Here is a 20,453-nt window from a genome sequence, read left to right on the forward strand (position 1 = left end):
TAATGAAATCTGAAACACAAACTTTGGTCAGCTGGACACCTTGGAGACGCTTGACAGACGCAGATGTGAACGGTGATGTGTCTCAGCTGTCCACTTGTGACTGGGTCACCCAACACACACGTTAATGCCAGCTGTCAATATGGTCAGTGATAGCAAGTGTGATTTGGCCTTCATGGACGTCACCAAGTTCCTCTCAGAGCTGAACCTCAAACTCCAGCAGCTTCTCAGCTCTCTGCTTTCAAATGAGAAATCAAAGTCAAATCAAAGCTGTGGATAATGCAACTGGAAAGAGGAAACAAAAGCCGGCTGTTGTTGAGGTCTGAGATAAATGGCTGAACTCACAATACAGACGAAGGAGCTTTTGAGTGGTAAAAGGGTTCTATTTCATCCTTCCTGACCGCCAGAGGCGGTGCCTTAAGCACTGATTGACTCCGTCTCGCGCATGCGCAGGTCGAGAAGTAATACCAACAAAGTCACCTGTGAGTGACCCCCTGACGACCCTGGACAGGCTATAACTTCCGGTGTCATCAGAGGATCTGTTCCTTTGTTCTTGTCGCTTTGCAGGTGTACTATGGCCGTAGCATTAGCTTGGAGCTAATTATCACCGTTACTTGACAGTTGCTGGAAGTACGCATTAGAAGCTTGTCGCCGGTAGCCTTGTGACCGCTCATTGCTGGTCAGAGCTGCGAGGTGCTTGCCCCCCAAGGGCTGCGGCAAGCTGTCCCTCCGGGAGGCGGTGTGTGCTGTCTCACCGGCATCGCAGATGCTCCTTTCTTCAGTTCGTCCTCATTTCACGGTGGACTCGACTGATAAAGTGCCACTACTCAGTGCATATTGTACTTTGTTGGTGACGGCAGTGTTCTCGCTCCCTCTCCCAGCTTAGTTGTGCCCTGTTATCTTTACAGTTAGCAGCAGTGTGTCCGCTCGAGCTAACTTTATTATTTGGTGGCAACTTGGTTGTACCTGTTTTGTTAATAGCTTTGCAGTAACGACCTGTTGGTGACGGCTGTGTTTTCGCTCCCTCTCCCAGCATAGGTGTGTTTGTTCTGTCTTGTTACGGTTAGCAGCAGTGCTTTCGCTCAGGCGAATCTTATTGTTTTGGTAAGGACGCGGTTGTGCCTTGTACTTTTGCAGCATCCCTTCTTGATTTGGAGTTAGCAGCGGTGCTTGCTGTGTTAATTTGTTTGTTTTGGTGGCAACTCGGTCGTACCCGTGCTGTTTTTTATAGCTTCAGCATTCCTTATTTGGCTCACTTGTTTTGTAGTTGCAACTTTGCTGGGAAGTCGGGTTTTTTGCTACCATTCCCAGCATACATTGTTTTTTGAGTGTGGTTCTTCATAATTGGTGGCAAGCGCCATTATGATGACTTCTCACTCTTGCACTGCCTGTATGGCTCCTCTGCAGCCTGAGGATGGTCATGACCTTTGCCCCTCATGTCTTGGCCTCGAGCACCTGAGGGAAGGTCTTTCAGAGGACCCCTGCATGAACTGCAGTTTCATGCCCCGGGCAGTGAAGGCTGCAAGACTGGCTGAGGAGGAACGACTTTTTGGTGGTGTCCCCTCACCAAAAGGCCTAACTGATGCTCACAGGCTGTCCCCAGCCCGAACTAGCCGGCCCAAGCGGCGGGCTCCAGACACTGACAGTGCTTCCTCCAGGAAGAAGGCTAAAGAATGTAGGTTTGCTTCCAGGGTGGACCTCCTGACAGCAGAGCTTAATCAGATGAAGTCCATCTTTTTAGCCCTCCAGACAGGGACTGGTGCAGGGAGTGCGTGTACATCTGTCCCTCCTGTGGCTTTGTCGGGTCCAGAGGATGACATCCTCCCAACGGTGGCTTCGGCCACTGAATTTGGGGAATATGTGGCAGAAACTGTCTCTCATGACACCATCTCCCATCCCTCAGAAGCAGGCTCTCGTTCCTCGGCCCATAGTTCAGGTGGTTGCTCAGAGGGAAGCTCCATGGGGGCCATCATTCGCTTGGCCTTGGCTCGCCTGCAGCTAGATGTGCCGCAAGCCCAACCGGCTCCGGTGAGCGCATTTTTCAGGCGCAGTTCAGCCCCTGCCACATTCACTGTGCCTCCTTCAAATGAGTACCTGAAGGAGTTGCATGCATGTTGGAGAGATTCTAGGGCTCTTTCTCATGCAACGTCTGGTGACCGAACACTGGCAGCCATGCAGGATGCGGCCAGGTTTGGCCTTGGCCGCATGCCAGCTGTTGAGCCGATGGTGGCTGCACTCATAGTCTCTCCTGATGAGGCCCTGAGGTTGTCCTTCACCCCAGTGTCGTGTCACAGACGATTTGCTCTCCAAAACCTATGATACAGCGGCTCGTATGGGACGCATCGGTAACTCGATGTCACACCGCATGCTTGCCTTCTCAGCCTGCCTTCAGGAGACGACACAAGACGCATCAGCTCATAATTTTAGTGATGCGTCCCTGCAGGCTTTCGCCCTAATGACCAGGGAGCTAGGGCGTGTGATGTCCACCCTGATCCAGGCTTGCTGCCAGGTTTGGCTGGCTCAGTCGCCCCTCTCAGAGGCGTGCAGAAGGACCCTTCACAGCGTCCCAGTGGAACCAGGAGTGTTGTTTGGGTCGGCCGCTTTAGAGGCACTAGAGCGGACGGTCCAAGCCAGGCAGACTAGACAGCAGCTCTCAGGTCTCCACAGGAGCGTGCCTCCCCCTGCTCGACCTAGAAGTTCTTCAGCAGTTGCGCAGTGCCGCTCTCAGCCACAGGCTTGGTTTCAGAGGCCTCAGCGGCCAGTGCAGCGGCCAGCGCAACGACCAGTGCAGCAGCCCATTCGGCGTACTCGACGTACTTTCTGGTGGAAAAGAAAGATGGCGGATTTCACCCCATCCTCAATCTCAGGGGCCTCAAAAGATTCCTGAAGGTCATGACATTTCACATGCTCACCTTGGCAGAGGTTCTGCGTGTGGTTGCCGAAGGGGAGTGGTTCACTTCCATCGACCTGAAGGATGCCTATTTTCATTTTCTGCAGGGCCCGATCCATTGCTGAGTGAGTGCACTGGGGCCGTCCAGAATACTGTTCTGAATGCCAGGGCACCGTCTACCTGGGTGCAATATGAGAACAGGTGGCGGCTGTTCTCTGGTTGGTGTTCAGGAAGGCATGAGGACCCTGTGGACTGCTCTGTGCCTACTATTTTGGAATTTTTGCAGTCTCTTCTGGATGGCGGCCGGTCCCCCTCTACCCTGAAGGTGTACGTGGCCGCCAATTCATCTCGACATGTTCCAGTCGATAACAACACGGTGGGATGCCACAGGTTGGTGTCCCTCTTCTTGAAGGGGGCTCTGAGACTACACCCCCACAACTGCCAAGAGCTCCAGCATGGGACCTGCCTTTGGTGCTGGATGCTCTATGCTCGCCACCCTTTGAGCCCTTGGCACAGGCAGGCCCACGGTGGTTGTCAGTGAAGACTGCCTTCCTCCTCGCTATCACCTTGGCGAAACGTGTTAGTGAGCTTCATGCCTTGTCGATCAGCAGTTCTTGCCTGCGGTGGAACTCAGACGGTTCAGGGATCCGCCAGTAGGGGAAGGGGACGAGAAGTCGGTGCTGTTGTGTCCTGTGCGGGCTCTGAGAGCCTATGTGGACAGTACTGTGGGTATACGCCAGTCGGACCAGCTTTTTGTGTGTTTTGGTGGTCCTAAGAAAGGTTGTGCTCTCTCCAAACAGTGCCTGTCTCACTGGATCGTGGACGTCATTTGTCACACATATAAGATGGGCGATCGTCCCCTGCCATCTGGCATGAGGTGCCACTCTGTGAGAAGTGTCTCCACATCATGAGCTGCCCTGAGAGGGGTGCCCCTGGAGGCAATATGTGCCGCAGCCTCGTGGGCGTCACCAAGCACTTTTGCAAGGTTCTATCGGGGAAACATTGCCTCTCCTCACCCACTGGGTGTGGTCCTCCTACCAAGTTCTTCTGCTTCTAGTCAATGAGGTATGCATTTTGGATTCCTCATTGGTATTAGGCATCCAGTGCTTAAGGCACCGCCTCTGGCGGTCAGGAAGGATGAAATAGAACGACAGTTACGTATGTAACTACGGTTCTATGAATCCTGAATGACCGCCAGAGCATTCAGTCACTCAGAATCCTCGTGGCCTCAGGAGAAGATTCTGCAGGAACAGATCCTCTGACGACACCGGAAGTTATAGCCTGTCCGGGGTCGTCAGGGGGTCACTCACAGGTGACTTTGTTGGTATTACTTCTTGACCTGCGCATGCGCGAGACGGAGTCATTCAACTCAACTCAACTCAACTCAACTCACCTTTATTTATAAAGCACTTTAAAAAAAAAAACAACCATTCAGTGTCTAACGCACCGCCTCTGGCAGTCATCCAGGATTCATAGAACCGTCACATACGTAACTGTCGATTTATTGTCACAAAAACAGTCTGCTGAAAATTGGAGAGGAGATCCCGGTTTTTGCCCGGTTGATGAGTGTGGATTGACTACAAAGCAACAACAAGCTCAAACCTACAACAGCCTCTCTACAGTGGGGTGCTGGAGGTGGTTGGCGTGCGATGCTGGTGAGCTTCTTGGCCTGAACAATTAAGTGGCCTCTCTATTCATTAGTTTATTCACTGTGTGCTTGGTTAACTGCTGTTTTCTCTCTAGCTGGAGAGGAGCTGTTGGGCCTAAATGGGTGGCAGGCCGATGTCCCCTTCACTGATCTCTGACTGTGGAGCATTCACAGTCATTTGGATAGTGTGGGACATTCATGTGTGGTGTGTAGCATCAGGACCCTTCCCCCTCAGCTGCTCCCTCCTGTAGCAGTTAGCCCCCAGCCCTGTTCTGGCATCAGATTCTGTATCTCTTAAGCAGCTGTACTGTAGGTATCTCAGTTTCAGGAAGAAGACACAGTCATCTGTGCTGCACAAAGCATCTTTTCTAAAAGCAGGGTGCTGATGTATGAAGGCGAAAGAGTGAAATGAGTTTGAGGAAACTGGTTAGTGTGGTCTGTGAAGAAGGTGATGGTCTGAGGACACGTGGACTTACTGTTGACAGGATTCTAAACAACTGCATTTCTAAATATATCCATAAAATACTGTATCTTCAGGAAGAGGATAGATGTAAACCTCTGGTGTGAAAGGAGTAGCAGCTTTTGTTGCTTGTGGTTTCGTCGCAGAGAGCTGAAGGCCAGTCTTCGTGTGGCTTTCGCTCTGCACACATTGTTTCACCACAGTGGAAAATGGACTTGTTGCATACTCACACATGTATGCAAACACAGCCATGGCGGAAAGCTACTGTACAAAACTTTTTCTACACTGGTGCATGTTTTGTCCTCAACAAGTCATGTGTACATCACTGTCTTTGCCGGCTTCTCCTCCTTCAAACCTCAAATGTGTGGGGGCTTTTAACAATCAAGAACAAACAAAATGAAAAAGTATAAGAGGAAGAAGCATGTGAAAATCAAAACTAAACATGAGAGAAAATAATATGTTCAATTGAAATGAACAGCAGTGATCCTGTAAGCTAAAGTCTAATGTTGGCACAGAATTCAAAGGTTGCTCCAGAATAACAGAAACAGTGTGCAGCATGGCTTCAAAGAGGAGCAAAATGGGCCCGAGTGTTGTGAGGACATAAGAGATGGACATAACAGGACCAGGAAATAGTAGAGCAGTAATAAAAATACAGCAGTTGTGTCCACACTTGATTTGAATAAATGGCTTTCAGTCAGTCAGCAGTCAAAATGTCTTAAACAGGATGATGAAATGTTGTGTAACTTCCATTATTTCTTATTATGAGGACACTCTGTGGTGGATTATTGCTCAGGTAACAACAGAGACATGGCAACGTGAAGTCACTATTATTTATTAGCATGAGACTCCTCAGAGGTCAAACACTGCTGTCTTCTCAGGTACAGAATTTGGGACAGTGGCATTACTCTTGGCTGACGTCTTCCTGTGGTGACACTTTATGTTTTGACTCACACAGACGATGTTTGTCACCACAGATGGACTGCTTTAGTCCATCCTTACTTATTTCTTTCTGATTTTCCAGTCGCATGAAGAGGCTGATTATTTAGTCAAAACAAAGTAGGTCAGTCTTCACAGCTTCTTTTTCTATTTTGCTTCAAGGCTTTGACTCCAGAGGCCCACTGACGTTCCTCTCAGTTTCCTGAGTCGCTCTGGTGGCAGCATACACAACACAGGGCTCCAGCTGGTCCTCTGATGGAGGCCTTCGGCTGCTTTTTCCTTTCGGATGGAAAGTCAGAGCTGCGTAGTTCAGAGCATCAGAGCCCAGGTTCTGTCAATAAAATATTTACAGTCACTCGTCTTATGTGGCTGAGTTTGTCAGAAAAAACAAAATGAGAAATGACTTGAAGCAGACGACACAGAAAAGATGGACTGTGATCGATGTTAATCTCAGGTTACCTCGCTGTGCTGTGGGGTCTGTTCCTCTGTATGAGCTGAATCACACAAAACAACATCTGGTTAGTTCATTGGTCCAAAATGTTGTTGCGAACAATTTCTGAAAAGCAGGAAGTTGCATTTTAAGTAATAAGTACCTGTGTGAGGTTTGCTGATTTTGACAATCAGACCAATGACGACGATGACGAGGACAATGATCAGAGAGCCCAGGATCACACTCGTCAGCTTTGTTATTCCATCACACACTTCAACAACAAAGATCAATAAATGAAACTTTCTGTGGAGTTTTCTACCTCTCATAAGTTGACATCAGTCTTCATTTGGACAGTGACTAAAAATCTGTTTCTTTCCAATCACAATGCAGACAGACACAACAGCAATCTTACCGTGAACCTTTAAATATGTTGCACTGACGATTACTGACTTTTCATTTAAGCGAAATCCACAGAAATACAGTCCAGAGTCGGATGAATCCACTTGTTTGATCTTGAGAAAGAGGGTTGTGCGGTTGGAAGTCATATTAAATTTGCTGTTTTGAAATCCATCACAGAATGATGCGTTGCCATCAGAGCTCATCATGGAGGAGATGCAAGTGACATTGTGTCTGTTGGCCAGTTTGAACCAGGATATGTGAGAGGGCACAGCTGTGAAGTTGGAGCACAGCAGTGTGACTTCTTCACCAGGCTGAACCTCCACAGTGTGAAACTCAGAAACTGAGATCCAAACTGAAACAAACAGCAAGAAAATTATCCACAAACCTGGAACTCAACAGGAAGCAAACAGTGCTCGTAAATGATGGAATTAAAGAAAAGTGCATTTCAGTTCTGGCAGATCACTGAAGGAAAGTTAGAAATTGTTGAATTGAGGAAAAAAAAATCCACATATGGGTACTTACAGAAGGTACAGAGTAAAGCTGTGATCAAGGTAAAGTTCATCATTGTGTGTTCAGTGTGAGAGCACCACTGCAATGGTTGGAACTGAACTGTGCTCCAGTGAGAACAGTCTCAATGTAAAGAGGCGGAGTGTCTTTGGTTTATCCGGCTGCTCACATTCACAAAATAAATGAACTTGGTTCAAATGAACAGCTGCAAGAACAGGAGGAAGTTATTGTCTGGTTTGATAACACTTTAGATCGTCTAGGAAATGTTTGAGCATCAAAGTCTACAACAGATGTATCAGTGTGTAATAGTCAATGTAGTTTGAGGAAGTGTCATCTTTGATGTGCTTTGTCTCATCAGCTGTTCTTTTCCGACCTCATACACTGTTGTCTTATTACACACAGACGTTTAAAGCAGATGTTTAAAGTGAGAGCTGCTGTGTTCCATATTTACATGACGTGTGTCCTGATATATATTATATAAGGTATATTAATAACAATGTGGTTGAGGTTTTCTGCTGATTTAGCTATTTTCCACATCACGACACTTCAGTGCTGCATCATGCTCATGTGTCATGTTCACTGACCGCAGGGAAAATCATAATCGGTGCTTTAAAATGATACCACAGTCAGTGAGTCTCACATGAAAATCTTATTCTCATCTAACAAAACAAACAAACAAAAAAAAGTTCATTATTTTTAAAATATTCTTTAAAAATGACATTTCATTGTGATGGAGTTGTTTCATTCATTCATTCATTCATTCATTCATTCATTCATTCATTCATTCATACTGTTGGAAAACAAATGTTTGAATATATTAGAGATGCAATTTTGCAAGTTTTTGAAGTTTGCCATCAAAAATCTGCATTTTATTTTGTATTTTATGAACTACGACAAATGATCAAAGTGAGAATAATCTAAATGATGTTGTGCAGTGATGTTAATGTTATTAACAAAAAGTGCACATTGCATGATCTTTGCTGGACTGTGATGTTTTCTCAACAGAAGTGGATGAAATGATTGTGTCAGTAACAGCAGCTGAACTCTTAACTGGCCACTGACAGTTATTGCATTAGTGTTTGCAGAGTAGTGGAGATCGATGGGACCCTCACCTGCTGTGATCTGTCATGTTTTCTGAGTGTGCAGCCTTTAGCAGAGTGGATGCTTTTTTATAAGACTGTGCAGGCGTCACCCAGTTTGACACAGGATGAAAAAATACGAGATGTCATTAATGATACAGACAGCTCACTGACACAGTGCTGTTTGTCACCACCGTCACCTACATCAACAGGCAGATGGAGGTCAAATTCTCAACTAAACTGTGTTTTTACCACATCATGACTGACTTTGACTTCACAGTTAAAATGTCCAGTTGCTGCACTGATTCATGTGCTGTGTGTTTTTCAGAGAAGCTCCTCATTTTGTCATTTTTATTCACTGCTTCATCATTTCAGACTGTCTTCTCACAGGACTCATGGCTGACGTCTCAGTTGAGGTCAGACCACACTGTACGCTCTCTTCCTGTCAAACAAGTGATGTGAAGCTCACTCACTGCTCCTCTGCTGCAGACAGCAGGGCTGCAGACAGTGTTCCTTCTGGCTCCTGCTCCATTAAACACCATCATATTCCTGAGACAAAGCGAAAGAGACTCCATCACTAAAGTGCTTAATGATGCTGTCTCCCGTTTACTGAGTCTGCTGGCAGCATGAACAACACGAGTCTCCACTTCTCTCTCTGTTTCAGGCCTCCTGTTTCTTATTGGTGTTGAAGACAAACTCAGGTGGACAGAATGAAGAGAAATCCCTCTGGAGTTCTTCACTGTGGCCACACTGCTCCTTCTCTCTCCTCTTCATCTCCATCACCATGATTTCACAATTTTTGAAGTTGACTTGTCCAGGTAACAGCATTTTACTCCTTGTTGAACAGTGATAAATGTGGAAAATCTGTTGTTTTCTTGACACTTTTTCTTTCTTTCCTACATACTTTTCAGTCATGTGTCTTTAGGAAGTGAACACACTTGCTGCAGATCATGGCTCTGCTGACTGGCAGTGAATGACTCAGCAGTGTTTGATTGAGGTAGTTTGTTCATCAACCAGCAGGTGGCGCTTAAGTCCACTTCACTTTATTCTTGGGCCTCAATCAGCTTGAATCCATCATAAATGATGATTCTGTTCACTTTTCCTTCATGGCTCTTCTTGTGATTCAGCTCTTACAGCACAGCAGATTTGATTCAACACAACAGGAACATTATAACAGCAGATAGCAGCTCTAACAGGCTAACAGGTGAACTGATGTGCAGCACAGACACTGTCACCTGGAAATGAGAGGATTAGGAGATACTACAGAGGAAAAATACCTTCAACAAGTTTGGAATCAACTCACTGCCGACTGTCATTAAGTGTTGAGAAAGTTTCATTTGTCACAACCTGGCTCTAAAGGCCATGAGGGAGAATGGGAGACACACAGTTTCAAAGATGAAATAAAGTCATTTATTGAACAAAAGTTCCTGAAGTACACAGACAAGAACACATCAAAAGGTGTGGCATGTGTACATCAGTGGTGTCAGCAGTGTAGGGTGTGCATGTGGGCTCTGAATGGCAGCTTAGTGTTGGAAAATGCATGAAACAATCAAAGGAACAACAGCAGGGACTAACAGAGAGATGCCTGCAGAGAGAGAGAGAGAGAGAGAGAGAGAGAGAGAGAGAGAGAGAGAGAGAGAGAGACGACAGCCTCCCTCTGCCCACTGTCACTCAGTCTGCATGTTTGTGTGGAGGCTCGGCCACACGAAGACCGCCTGAACACCAACATCAGCACATATATGGGAACCTGAAAAAGAAATCCATGGTTCATGCTTTATTGTTACTGAATGGAAACATTGCTGTTTAGAAAGCTGAACAGGTTTCTAACATGCCATTGTTTGCAAGAGGAACTAAGACGGCCGCCCACTGGCTCTGGAACTGATCGCTGGAGGAAACTCCTGCAGCATGGTCTTATTATCTTAACACCCATGAGGCTTTGAGCTCCAAGCCGTCAATAAATCTTCCTGTCCTCGTCGCCTCATGCATGTGAAACCTCACCATTCTCCCAAGTCTCTCAAAGGTTCCTCGTGCTCCTCTCCAAATCCCTCAGAGTGGTCCTCCCTCCAGTCCAGCCTCAGCACCTTCACCTGAAACAAGCCAGCCTCCAGCAGCTAAAACAGCTGGAAAACACTGAGGGGCTGCTGGACTTGATGGGAAAAGAAGCACAAACAGAACATCACCATGGCAGCAAGACAGGTAGACAGGTGAAGACGTGAGCTCACCTTATGATTGGTTTGACAGGAATTTTGCTGACAAGTCTATTTTTCTAATAATATGTACGTGAATGTGAGGTTGAAACTCAATGAAAAATCAAAGAATAAATACATTTAGCTAGATTTTGATAACTACCTCTCCACACACACACACACACACACACACACACACACACACACACACACACACGCACACACACAGCTGAAAGAGGGACTGGAAGCTGAACAGCCAACATTTCCCATCATGCCGTGCTGGACTGAGTAGTTCAGTTTGCTGGATGCTTTCAGTGCGAGCACGAGGCCTGAAAAGAAAACGTGCCAGTCGTCATGTGTGGATCAAACCAAAGCCTGGATTAGGGTCTCTGCATCAGCAGAAAAAGAAGACAAAAGACTGAATTTTAGCTTTGTTGCATCCTGGAAGTAAAAGAAGGAGCTCTTGCTCATTTCTTTGATGAAGAGAAGAGAAGGAAAGGTCTTTAGGAGGGTCTGACCTCCCTAACCCCAACCCTCTGACAATGTTCCATCCAAATACATGTTTCCTGTTGTTCATGTTGTCACCTCAACATAGAAAAAGACACCACATGAACAAGCTATGAAACACTTCACGCCTGGAACCTGAATTATGTCTCTGATTAGGACGATGGAGTCAAATTAAATTTCAATTCAATTCAATTTTATCACTTTCAATCTGATTATTTTGATGGGAAAACTGGGTGGATGGAATATTGTCAGCAGAACCTCCTAAAGCACTTTGGAAACTGTAGAAGTGAAAGTTTGAAGGAAAGAGTCAGAAAGAGAACAAATGCGAATACTTACCTTAAATTAGAGATTTTAACTTAAACTGAATTAAAAATGAAGGAAAGAGATAAAACTTATCTACAAGAAGAAATGAAAGAGTTTAAACAGTATTTTTTTTTAGAAGAAGAAAAAGGAAATAAAGTGAGTAAGAGAATACTTTAGTGTTAAATGAGTTATTTAGAAATGAAAGAGTTAAAACTTCACAAAACAAAGAAGAGATGAAAGCATTAAAACATGTCAGTAATTTCTTTTTAGGAAGGAAAGAAAGAGTCAGAGTGAAAACTTAAATGAGTTCAGAGAGCATGCAAAGGAAGAAAGATTTTTTTTGTTTTTTTTTTTTCTTAAGAAAGAAATGAAAGCTGAAAGTCAGAAAGAAATGATTGTGTGTGTGTGTGTGTGTGTGTGTGTGTGTGTGTGTGTGTGTGTGTGTGTGTGTGTGTGTGTGTGTGTGTGTGTGTGTGTGTGTGTGTGTGTGTGCTGTTGCAGCTCCTGGCTGCTCCAGCTGTGGAGCTCTGCACCTGCTCTGGTTGCTCACATCTCCGGGTCGTATGGAGAGTGTGTGAGCCAAGCCATGAGCATCTCCGCCACTGCATCAAAAGCAGCGGGTGGGAGACCAGCAGGCTGGCTGGGGGGCTGGGGGCTGGGGCTCCGGTCGCGCCGTCTTCTCCGCGGAGGCTCCTGGACGTCTCTGGACCTGCTCTCCCGCTCCCTCGCTCTCCTCCTCCGTCGAGCAGCCTGTTCATTCAAATGAATGGAAAATGGAGTGAATGTTGAAAATCAGTGGATCCGCACTTTGACTGTGTGCATCCTTTGAATGGTGGACAGGAAAAGCCAAGTGTTTTACCCTGCTGCTCCTCTGGCTCCTGCTGGGCTCTCTCCTGAAGTAGCTGTGGTCATGGAGGTGTGACGGCAGATCACACATCTGGAATGATTGACAGGCAGTTTAGGAAAGGACTCGACTCACTTCATCACAAATCATTTGACTGGAAACACTCGTTCATCGCTTCAGCCCGCTCAGCTCACTCGTCTTTCTTTCCATCAGCAAACTATTTGACCAACTAACAAACTAGTTAGTAACACTGAAACAATGAGCTCGAAAAGCAGCAGCAGGATTTCAAACTGCTCCTTCTGCCTTCACATTTCACTTCTTTCCACTTGAACTTTTCTCACATTTCTCTGAACAAACTCGCCACTGAATCAAAGTCAGTCGCTTTCGACGCCTCAAGGTTTGAACTGAGCAGAGGCGTCGACGAAAAGGAGCAGAAAAAAGTGTGTAAATGTTGATAAACTGCTTCTATTCTCACGTTCTCCATGATGACAGCAACAGCGGTGAACTGGTCTCTGCTGGGCTGCTTTCCTCGATCAACTCTTCTTCAGTGTTTTTCCTCCTTCTCTCTCTGTTTCTCTCAAAGTTTTTCTCTGTGTTTCTCCTCCAACGCCTCAACACAAAATGGTGGTTTTAGAAACTTCTGGAATATTTATCTTTATATTTTAAAGACTCCATAACAACCAGCTTCACACGTCACAGACTTCAGCTGGTTCGAGCTGGACTGATGGACCGATGACAGTATTGATTTTACTGACATGTTATTGATTTATTGATGGAAAATCGGTCATTTCTTCACTTAGCCTGTTAGCTAGCATACTTTAGCTACCTGCGGGCTGATAACACCTGGACAAACTGTCTCAAAGGACATCTAACGTCAATGTTTGAAGACACAATAAGACAGAAAGCAGGCTGACCTGGTCGCTGCTTCAATGCTCAACATCCTCTGTTATCTTTAGTTTTTGCTGTAGTAAGAAAAACAGATGTTGCTCCATGAAACGTGCAGAAAGCTGGCAAGTCAGTGAACGCCACAAATGCTGCTCAGACGATGTGAAGCTGGAAGAAAGTGTGAATGAGAGACTGATGAGGCCTCTGAAGTTCATGACTGTGCTCACTTAACTTTTCCACAATGACACATTAAAGCTGACGGCACTGAAAGTACAGAAAGACTTGAGAAATGTCAAATAAAGCCATGAATGTGGGCTCAGAAAAAATACATGGAGGCAAAATCAGTGTTCAGGGAGCACCTTGCTGCCAGCGAGGACAATACAGTCAGTAGTACTTATGAGCAAGACTGAGAGTCCCAGAAGTCCAGAAAACACTGTGATCAGAAGCTGGACTGCAGACAAGGGATCAATCAAGTTTCCATACAGGATGAGCACAAGAAAGAGCATCTGTTCACCTTGATCACCTGTTGACAGCCTTTGTCTTTTCAGTTTTCTTGCCTTCATGAGGTCTCTGAACATTATTCATGAAATATGACTTTGACTTGGACGGTTTCTTTATTGATCCCAATTTGGAAATTATTACATGCAATAATGTGGAGACACTGAAAAGAACGACTAAATTACACTGACATGACTCCATCAAATCTATTTATGCTTTTACCAAAAGGTAAATCTGACAACCCTCATTCAAAGCCTGCAAGATGAAGAGTCCTATTTTTGAAGCTTTATTTAAAAAGGGGGATGAATGTGGTCAAGTTTTCCATCAGAGAGGATGACATCCCCCGCCAGCCCTCCTCAAATCAACCTCTGACCAGCTCAAACATCGCAACACAACAACATTCAGAATGTTGACAATTGTATTAACAAACAATGCACAATACAGGTTTGAAAGTGTGAACGTTTTATTACAACACAATGAAGAAAAAACAAATAAACAGAAAATATTGGCTGGCCATGGAGGATGAAGTCTTTCCTCTCGGTCAGGAGCGAGAAAGCGGCCACATAATCTTCAGGCTCGTCAACCAATCAGAGGCACTCGATCAGTTACGCCTGCTGTCAGAGATACATGAAGGAAGAGAGCTGTAAGACGTACAAGTTGATGGAGTAGCATGTGACCCCTTCCCTCAAAAGGTCACTCAACTGTATGACAAAAGCTTTCATCAGCACCTCACTGCTATTATCTGCTCTGCAAATCAACACGTTGACATGAAAGCTTTCAAAATCCTTCTTTTCTTTCTGTCAAGACATTTTTAAAACCATCACTGAAGGTAAAGATGCTCCCTTAACTCTCGTCTGCATCAGCTTCAGCTGAAATCACAAGTTTCTGTTCTTCATTCTGAACCTGAGAAGTTAAAATGTGACGGTGCGTTTCACAGCTGGTGGGCCGGGAGGCGAGTCAGACAGCTGGACAGTGGGCCGACTCTGAGAGGGAAGGAAGAGACAGTGAAGAGGACACAACATATGTCTCTGATCTGCAGTCAAACAGGCAAATAGTTAAATATATAGATCTCTGCAGACTTCATTTATCTGTTACAAGCTGACAAGTTTGTTGTTACTTCCTAGTATCAAAGAAAACAGGCAGAATGAGAGCAACTGACCCTTTGATAAACCCCTCCTCCAAACAGCAACTGTCCAATCGCAGCTCAGTAACTGTACCGAGGCGTCGGCAGGCCTGTCAAGCTTCGCATGTCTCTCCATGTTGATGTGTTTTGCATGAGGCTCAAAGAAGAACCACACTCGGTATCTCAAGAGTTTGGACGGTGGTGTCTTTTTTGTGGTCATTCAAAAACCTAAAAGACAAGAGCAAACGTGTGAGGAATGGATTTCACTCTGTCTTTCAGTCCAGTGCAGAGGAATGTGTCAGTCTCAAGCTGAGGGAGGAAAGTGGCCACAGCCTCCATCTCTCAACAGAAAGTGCCTGGAGCTGTCCGCGGTGCTGAAAGTGCTCAATCACTTTGCCCCACTGCTGAAAGACAACATGTGGTGAGGACAGACAAGACACTCTTTGACACTTTCCCCTTCTTCCTGATTCTTCTCCTTTATCCAACATTCACATTTTTCCCTCCTCCTCAAGGGTCGACGGAGACTCGCCATCTCCTTCCTTTAGGAGATCATCCAGAATCCAAAGGTCCAAGACACTTCAGAGGATCTCAAAAACCTGTCTAACAACAGCTCCATTACTTTCACTATGAATTCAACTCTTAAACTGCACAGCATCATGTTGTATGAAGTGTTTTATTCTTCTTACATCAATGATGAATTAGGATTTGAAACCTTTGAACCAGTTAAAGTGAGCAGGTGTAGCTCACACATTCAGCCTGAAGAAACACAAGCTCTCTCCCTGCAGTGCCACATGTCGACTGTCACACACCAGCTACAGGAGTGAAGCTACTCTAGCTTGTCTTAGCTTAGCTTAGCTTAGCTTATCCTAGCTTAGCTTAGTTTAGCTAATCTTAGCTAAACACGCACTTACCAAGACGCTGCACAAATACTCATTAACCCTCAACACACAGGTCCCTGGATGTCCTCAGTCTCTGCTCTTGTCTTCTGTCCTCAAAACTGCTTGTCGTCACATTCAAACGGAACTACTTTATGGAGCTGTGTTTACTTTCAGCTGTTTCTCACTCTTTTCTTCTCTTGTTGCCTCTTCGCGTGGTCTTGAACCTGCTCACAAGATGGGGCGGGACTTCACTCGCTTCCTCCAACACGTAACTTTCACTGCGCCATCTAACCAATAACAAGCCAAATGTCAACAAAATCGGTCTTTTCAGGCAGATGACTGACACTATCCGTTTTTCTCTGACTAACAGAAAATGAGAGAATATGAAATATTTGGATGTAATATTTTCTGTCCTGGGTTCCGCTATCTTTCTGATCCACCACAGGTCTCTCCCTGCCTCCCTGGCTGAGAGCTTTCACTTTCTTTTGCAGTCTTTGCTCATCTTCTGTCTCTAGTGTTTTATAGTATTTGTTGTCCACCAGCAATCAATCTGTATGTAAAACAAAGAGGCAGAAAACTTTTGCTTGTGTTTTGATAAACATGCAGGGTTTATTCTGCAGCGCTTGCATCCAAGCGTGTGTGTGTGTGTGTGTGTGTGTGTGTGTGTGTGTGTGTGTGTGTGTGTGTGCACCCTCTAGTGACCCGATTGAGTATTACACTAACAGTCACAATACATGTGTATAAGTGAATGTGAATAAGATAAGATAAGCCTCCCTGTGGACGACTTCCTGTGTGGTTCCAGTCCCAAAGACTGTGCATCCCAGAGAGACCAGCTTAACTTCCCACGTGATGAAGACCATGCAGAGGATCATACTCACCCTCCTCCGTCGCCTGGCTAACAGCAAGCTGGACCCCCTACCCTTCACATATTGACCAGGCATTAGTGTGAAAGACGTAGTCATCTACCTGCTTCACAGATCCTTTTCTCACCTGGAGAACACTTGGAGCACAGCGAGGGTCGTGTTTTTTTGTACTTCACTAGCGCTTTGAACACAATCCAGCCATCGCTGCTTGGGTGGAAGCAGCCGGAGTAGACTGCCACCTGGAGGCGTGGACTATCAACTACCTCACCAACAGACCACAGTATGTGAGGCTCCACTGTGTGTGTGACTGTTTGTCTGATGTGGTGTTTGAAGCACAGGGACTCCACAGGGGACAATGCTCTCACCTTTCCTCCTCATCCTCTACACTCCCGACTTCAGACACAACACTGACAGCTGTCACATCCAGATGTTCTCAGATGATACAGCCATTGGACGTGTTTCACAGGGGAATGAACTGGAGAACAGGGAGGTCATAACCAACTTGGTCAGCTGGTGTGAACTGAACCATCTGCACATAAACGCCAGGAAGACAAAGGAGGTGGTGAGACACTTCCGCAGGAAGGTACCACAGACCACACTGTGGTTATTTATGCTAACATTCACTCATATCCATTACATGTGCAAATATCTTGTGCAACATTAGATATTTTTACTGCATAATATATTTTTCTACTGTGTCATAGTAAAAAAAAAAACAAACACTATTTATCATCCATATCAAACTCATGTGCAATTCAATCTATCTTCTATTCTTTCATGTCTGCAACAATTTTAATTTCCCCAGTGTGGGATTAATAAAGTTTGACCTTATCTTATCTTATCTTATCTTATCTTATCTTATCTTATCTTATCTTATCTTATCTTATCTTATCTTATCTTATCAAGGTGAAGCTCAGCATCAGGTGTATGAAGCTCTGTGTTGGTAACTCAGCTGTGCTCCAATGAGCTGCTCTCAACAGAAAAGGGGGGCTGTTATTTTGTGGTTTGACCTGTTGCTCAAAATAACTCCATAAAGGCTTGAGGCTGAATTTGAAGTGAGATCTTTTGTAGGAGGAGCAGCGACACTCCTTGGGACGAGTCACAGCGAACACAACGCACACACTGATTTCGTCTTTGAAATCCAGCACAGAACTCACAATTGTTAATACATGTTCAGTGTGTTCAGACCACACTGTGCTGTCTCTTCCTGTCAAACAGGTGGTGTGTGCCTCACTTGCTCCTCCACTGCTGCAGACGTCCAACTGAATCTCATTTTAAGACAACCTGGACAGCCGTCATTGTCCTTACTGGCTCCTCCATCAAACACCAACCACATGCAAATACTGAGAATTAAAGCTCTGCAGCATGAAGACGCACTCCAATGAATGAACATCAGATCTTTAATGCAAAATTCAAAGTTTGGCATGAATGATTATTGCTGTCACCAACAAGGCATACAAAGCTTGATATGATACAGCATCAGTTCCAGCTGCCTCCTGAGTCTATCTGGTGGAAGCATAAATAACATTTGGCTCCAGCTCTCTTCTTTTTGCTTTCGGTCGAAACGTCACGGCTGCGTAGTTCAGCTCATCGGAGCCCACGTTCTGTGAAAAGAGTATTTTCAGGTTGAATGTGACGACTTGACATGATGATCTATTCCTGCAGTCTAACATTTGAGGCAGATGTTAATAAAGATATTTGGCTTATTTCATTTCTAAATACATATGATTAGCAGATGTTCTTGATAAGATGCCGCCATTCTTTAAAGGATTGTGACAAAGATATTGATTGAGCAGTACATTTTCCATCTGAAAAATAAACTTATTAGTGCTCTCTAATGGACAAACTATGAAAAGGAGGCACTGTGTGCAAAGTGCCTCAAACATAATTTGGGCATTTTTGGAATTTCTTCTTACTTAGCGTCTCATATATACTCAATGCAAATAAATACATCCTGTATACATCCATATATACACATACACCAACATTTCTGGGACTAGCTAATATTAGCCGATACAATACAACACTGGCTGTTTGTCATCGGACTGAATCAAACAAACCTCTCGTTGCTCTGGACTCTGTTCTTCTTCACCAGCTGAGTGACAGAAACAAAACGTCTGATCAGTTCATTGATCACTGTCTCTGGTAAAACAGGAGCTTTTAACTTGAAGAGCATTTCCACCAGCAACAAAACCAAATGTAAGATAGACACCGAAGCTGTGAGAAAGTACCGTTCTGACGTTTCCTGCTTTTAACGACCAGAGCAACGATGACCATGACAAGGAAAACAGTCAGAGCACCCAGGATCACACTCATCAGCTTTGATATTCCCTCAGAGTCGTCTACGAGAAAGATCACTCAGTTAGACTCTTTTTCCCTTCAGAGACTTGATGTCTAAAATGGACAAAACTGAATTTATCTCAACTGTTTCGCCTTCAAACGTCTGATGATCTGAACAGTGAAAGAAATCTTTAGAAGAATCTTACTTTCACACTCGCTGTGCACGTCGTCATGTGAGTCATGGCTGCCTTTTTAAGAAATGAAGATACATTTAGCCTTGAGCTGATTGAACAGATTTACATCAAAAGTGTAAAAGCCACTTTGTTGGATACAAGAAGTTGTTTTAAGACATGAAAAAAGGTTTGAGAATCAAAAGACAAAAAATAATAATCTTACCATTAATGTTTAAATATATTACACTAAACAGTGGACGTCCACTATTGTAAAATCCACAGAAATACTGTCCAGAGTCAGATAAATCCACTTGTTTGATTTGGAGAAAGACAGTGGACGTGTTGGATCTCATTTCAAATTTTCCACTTTGGTATCCATGGCACAATGTGGCGTTGCTCTTAGAATTGTACAGAACAAAGATACAGCTGATCTGGTTTCTGTTCACCAGTCTGAACCAGAACATCACACCATCATATTTGGAAATGTTGGAGCACATCAGTGTGACTTCTTCACCAGGCTGAGCCTCCACAGTCTGAGACTCAGAAGCTGAGACAGAGATCCAGCCTGAAACAACCAGCGGACGATAAGAGGCTTCCTCATTATAAAGCCACGAACACCTCTTAATAAAGGTTCACAAGTCAGTAAGAAGCAGATTCACTTCAATTAGGGCAGGTTGAACATCTCATAATAAAATTAACAATAAAGTTGCTATGATTAAGTCAATGGCAGTACTTACTGAGGCTGCAGAGAATGAATGCTGCTGTCAAGGTGAAGTTCATCATTGTGCGTCTGACAAATTAAGAGTGTGCTCCAGGAAGGCTGCTCTTTATACAGAGAGGTGGGCTGTTTGTTGTTTTGTTTTTTTGTGTGTGTGTTTGTTCCTCAAACTGACCACAGGCTTGCTTTCAGCCAAATGAGCAAACATGCAGGCTCAAGGACGAACTTATTTCATTCAGAAAATGGTATTGTCACGATAATCTTCACAGCAAAGTACACACAATGCTATGAACAAAGACAGATGGAAGAAGAAAAGGATCCACATAAGCTGACCTCATAAGAGAGCTGAGAGATGGTTTCCAGTGTTTGACTGAAGAACAAACTGCAGGCTAGATGGAGGATATTATTTGCCGTTGATGGGAGTATGTGCTGTAGTTGAGCCAGGATGAAACTACAGCTGCCAAACACTGTGACTGTGATTTAACAAGGAACCTACAGTGTCCCATTCATGTGTCATGCTTTATTAGTTTAGTTTAGCTCTTTATGAACACTGTGTTTGCCATGGATGGATGAACCTGGCCCACTGTGCTGTTCCGTATCGTCTCACATCAAGGTGTCGATATACTGCACATGATGGAAGTGGCCACAAGAGGTGCCCTGACACGATGTGTCTTCTGAAGTGATGACTGCAGTCATTCATTGTGGCATTTATTGTTGCTCTGGGGACTGAAGATTGTCTGTTCTTGGCCATCTGTTACACATATCCTCCAGTCATTCTTCACAGCCCAGCTCCTGTGTCACACATGTTGATGAAGGGTTCATTCACTCAGTTTCTCGTCTTCTTGGTGA

The 20,453-nt window shown here is 44.8% G+C and overlaps 1 protein-coding gene across 1 annotated transcript; it reads right to left on the reverse strand.

Annotated features, from left to right (window-relative positions):
- Positions 1-6,088: 6,088 nt before the first annotated feature.
- On the reverse strand, positions 6,089-7,325 carry LOC139351822 (uncharacterized). Its single transcript, XM_070993826.1, has 5 exons — positions 7,283-7,325; positions 6,774-7,112; positions 6,525-6,632; positions 6,391-6,425; positions 6,089-6,262 (listed from the first exon to the last, which is right to left on the reverse strand). Exons 1-5 carry the CDS (start codon positions 7,323-7,325, stop codon positions 6,089-6,091), a joined length of 699 nt encoding a protein of 232 aa, XP_070849927.1.
- Between the last annotated feature and the right edge of the window lie 13,128 nt (positions 7,326-20,453).

Source organism: Chaetodon trifascialis, chromosome 23 (genome assembly GCF_039877785.1).
Source record: "Chaetodon trifascialis isolate fChaTrf1 chromosome 23, fChaTrf1.hap1, whole genome shotgun sequence".
Taxonomy (NCBI): Eukaryota; Metazoa; Chordata; class Actinopteri; order Chaetodontiformes; family Chaetodontidae; genus Chaetodon; species Chaetodon trifascialis.

What these genes read in the sequence shown, in the direction of transcription:
- LOC139351822 (XM_070993826.1), bottom strand. Translation starts at nt 7,325, where the DNA reads ATGATGAACTTTACCTTGATCACAGCTTTACTCTGTACCTTCT. An exon ending in AACATATTTAAAGGTTCACG is followed by an intron (nt 6,633 to 6,773) that starts GTAAGATTGCTG and finishes TTGTTGTTGAAG; the next exon opens with TGTGTGATGGAATAACAAAG. An exon ending in AATCAGCAAACCTCACACAG is followed by an intron (nt 6,426 to 6,524) that starts GTACTTATTACT and finishes TGTGTGATTCAG; the next exon opens with CTCATACAGAGGAACAGACC.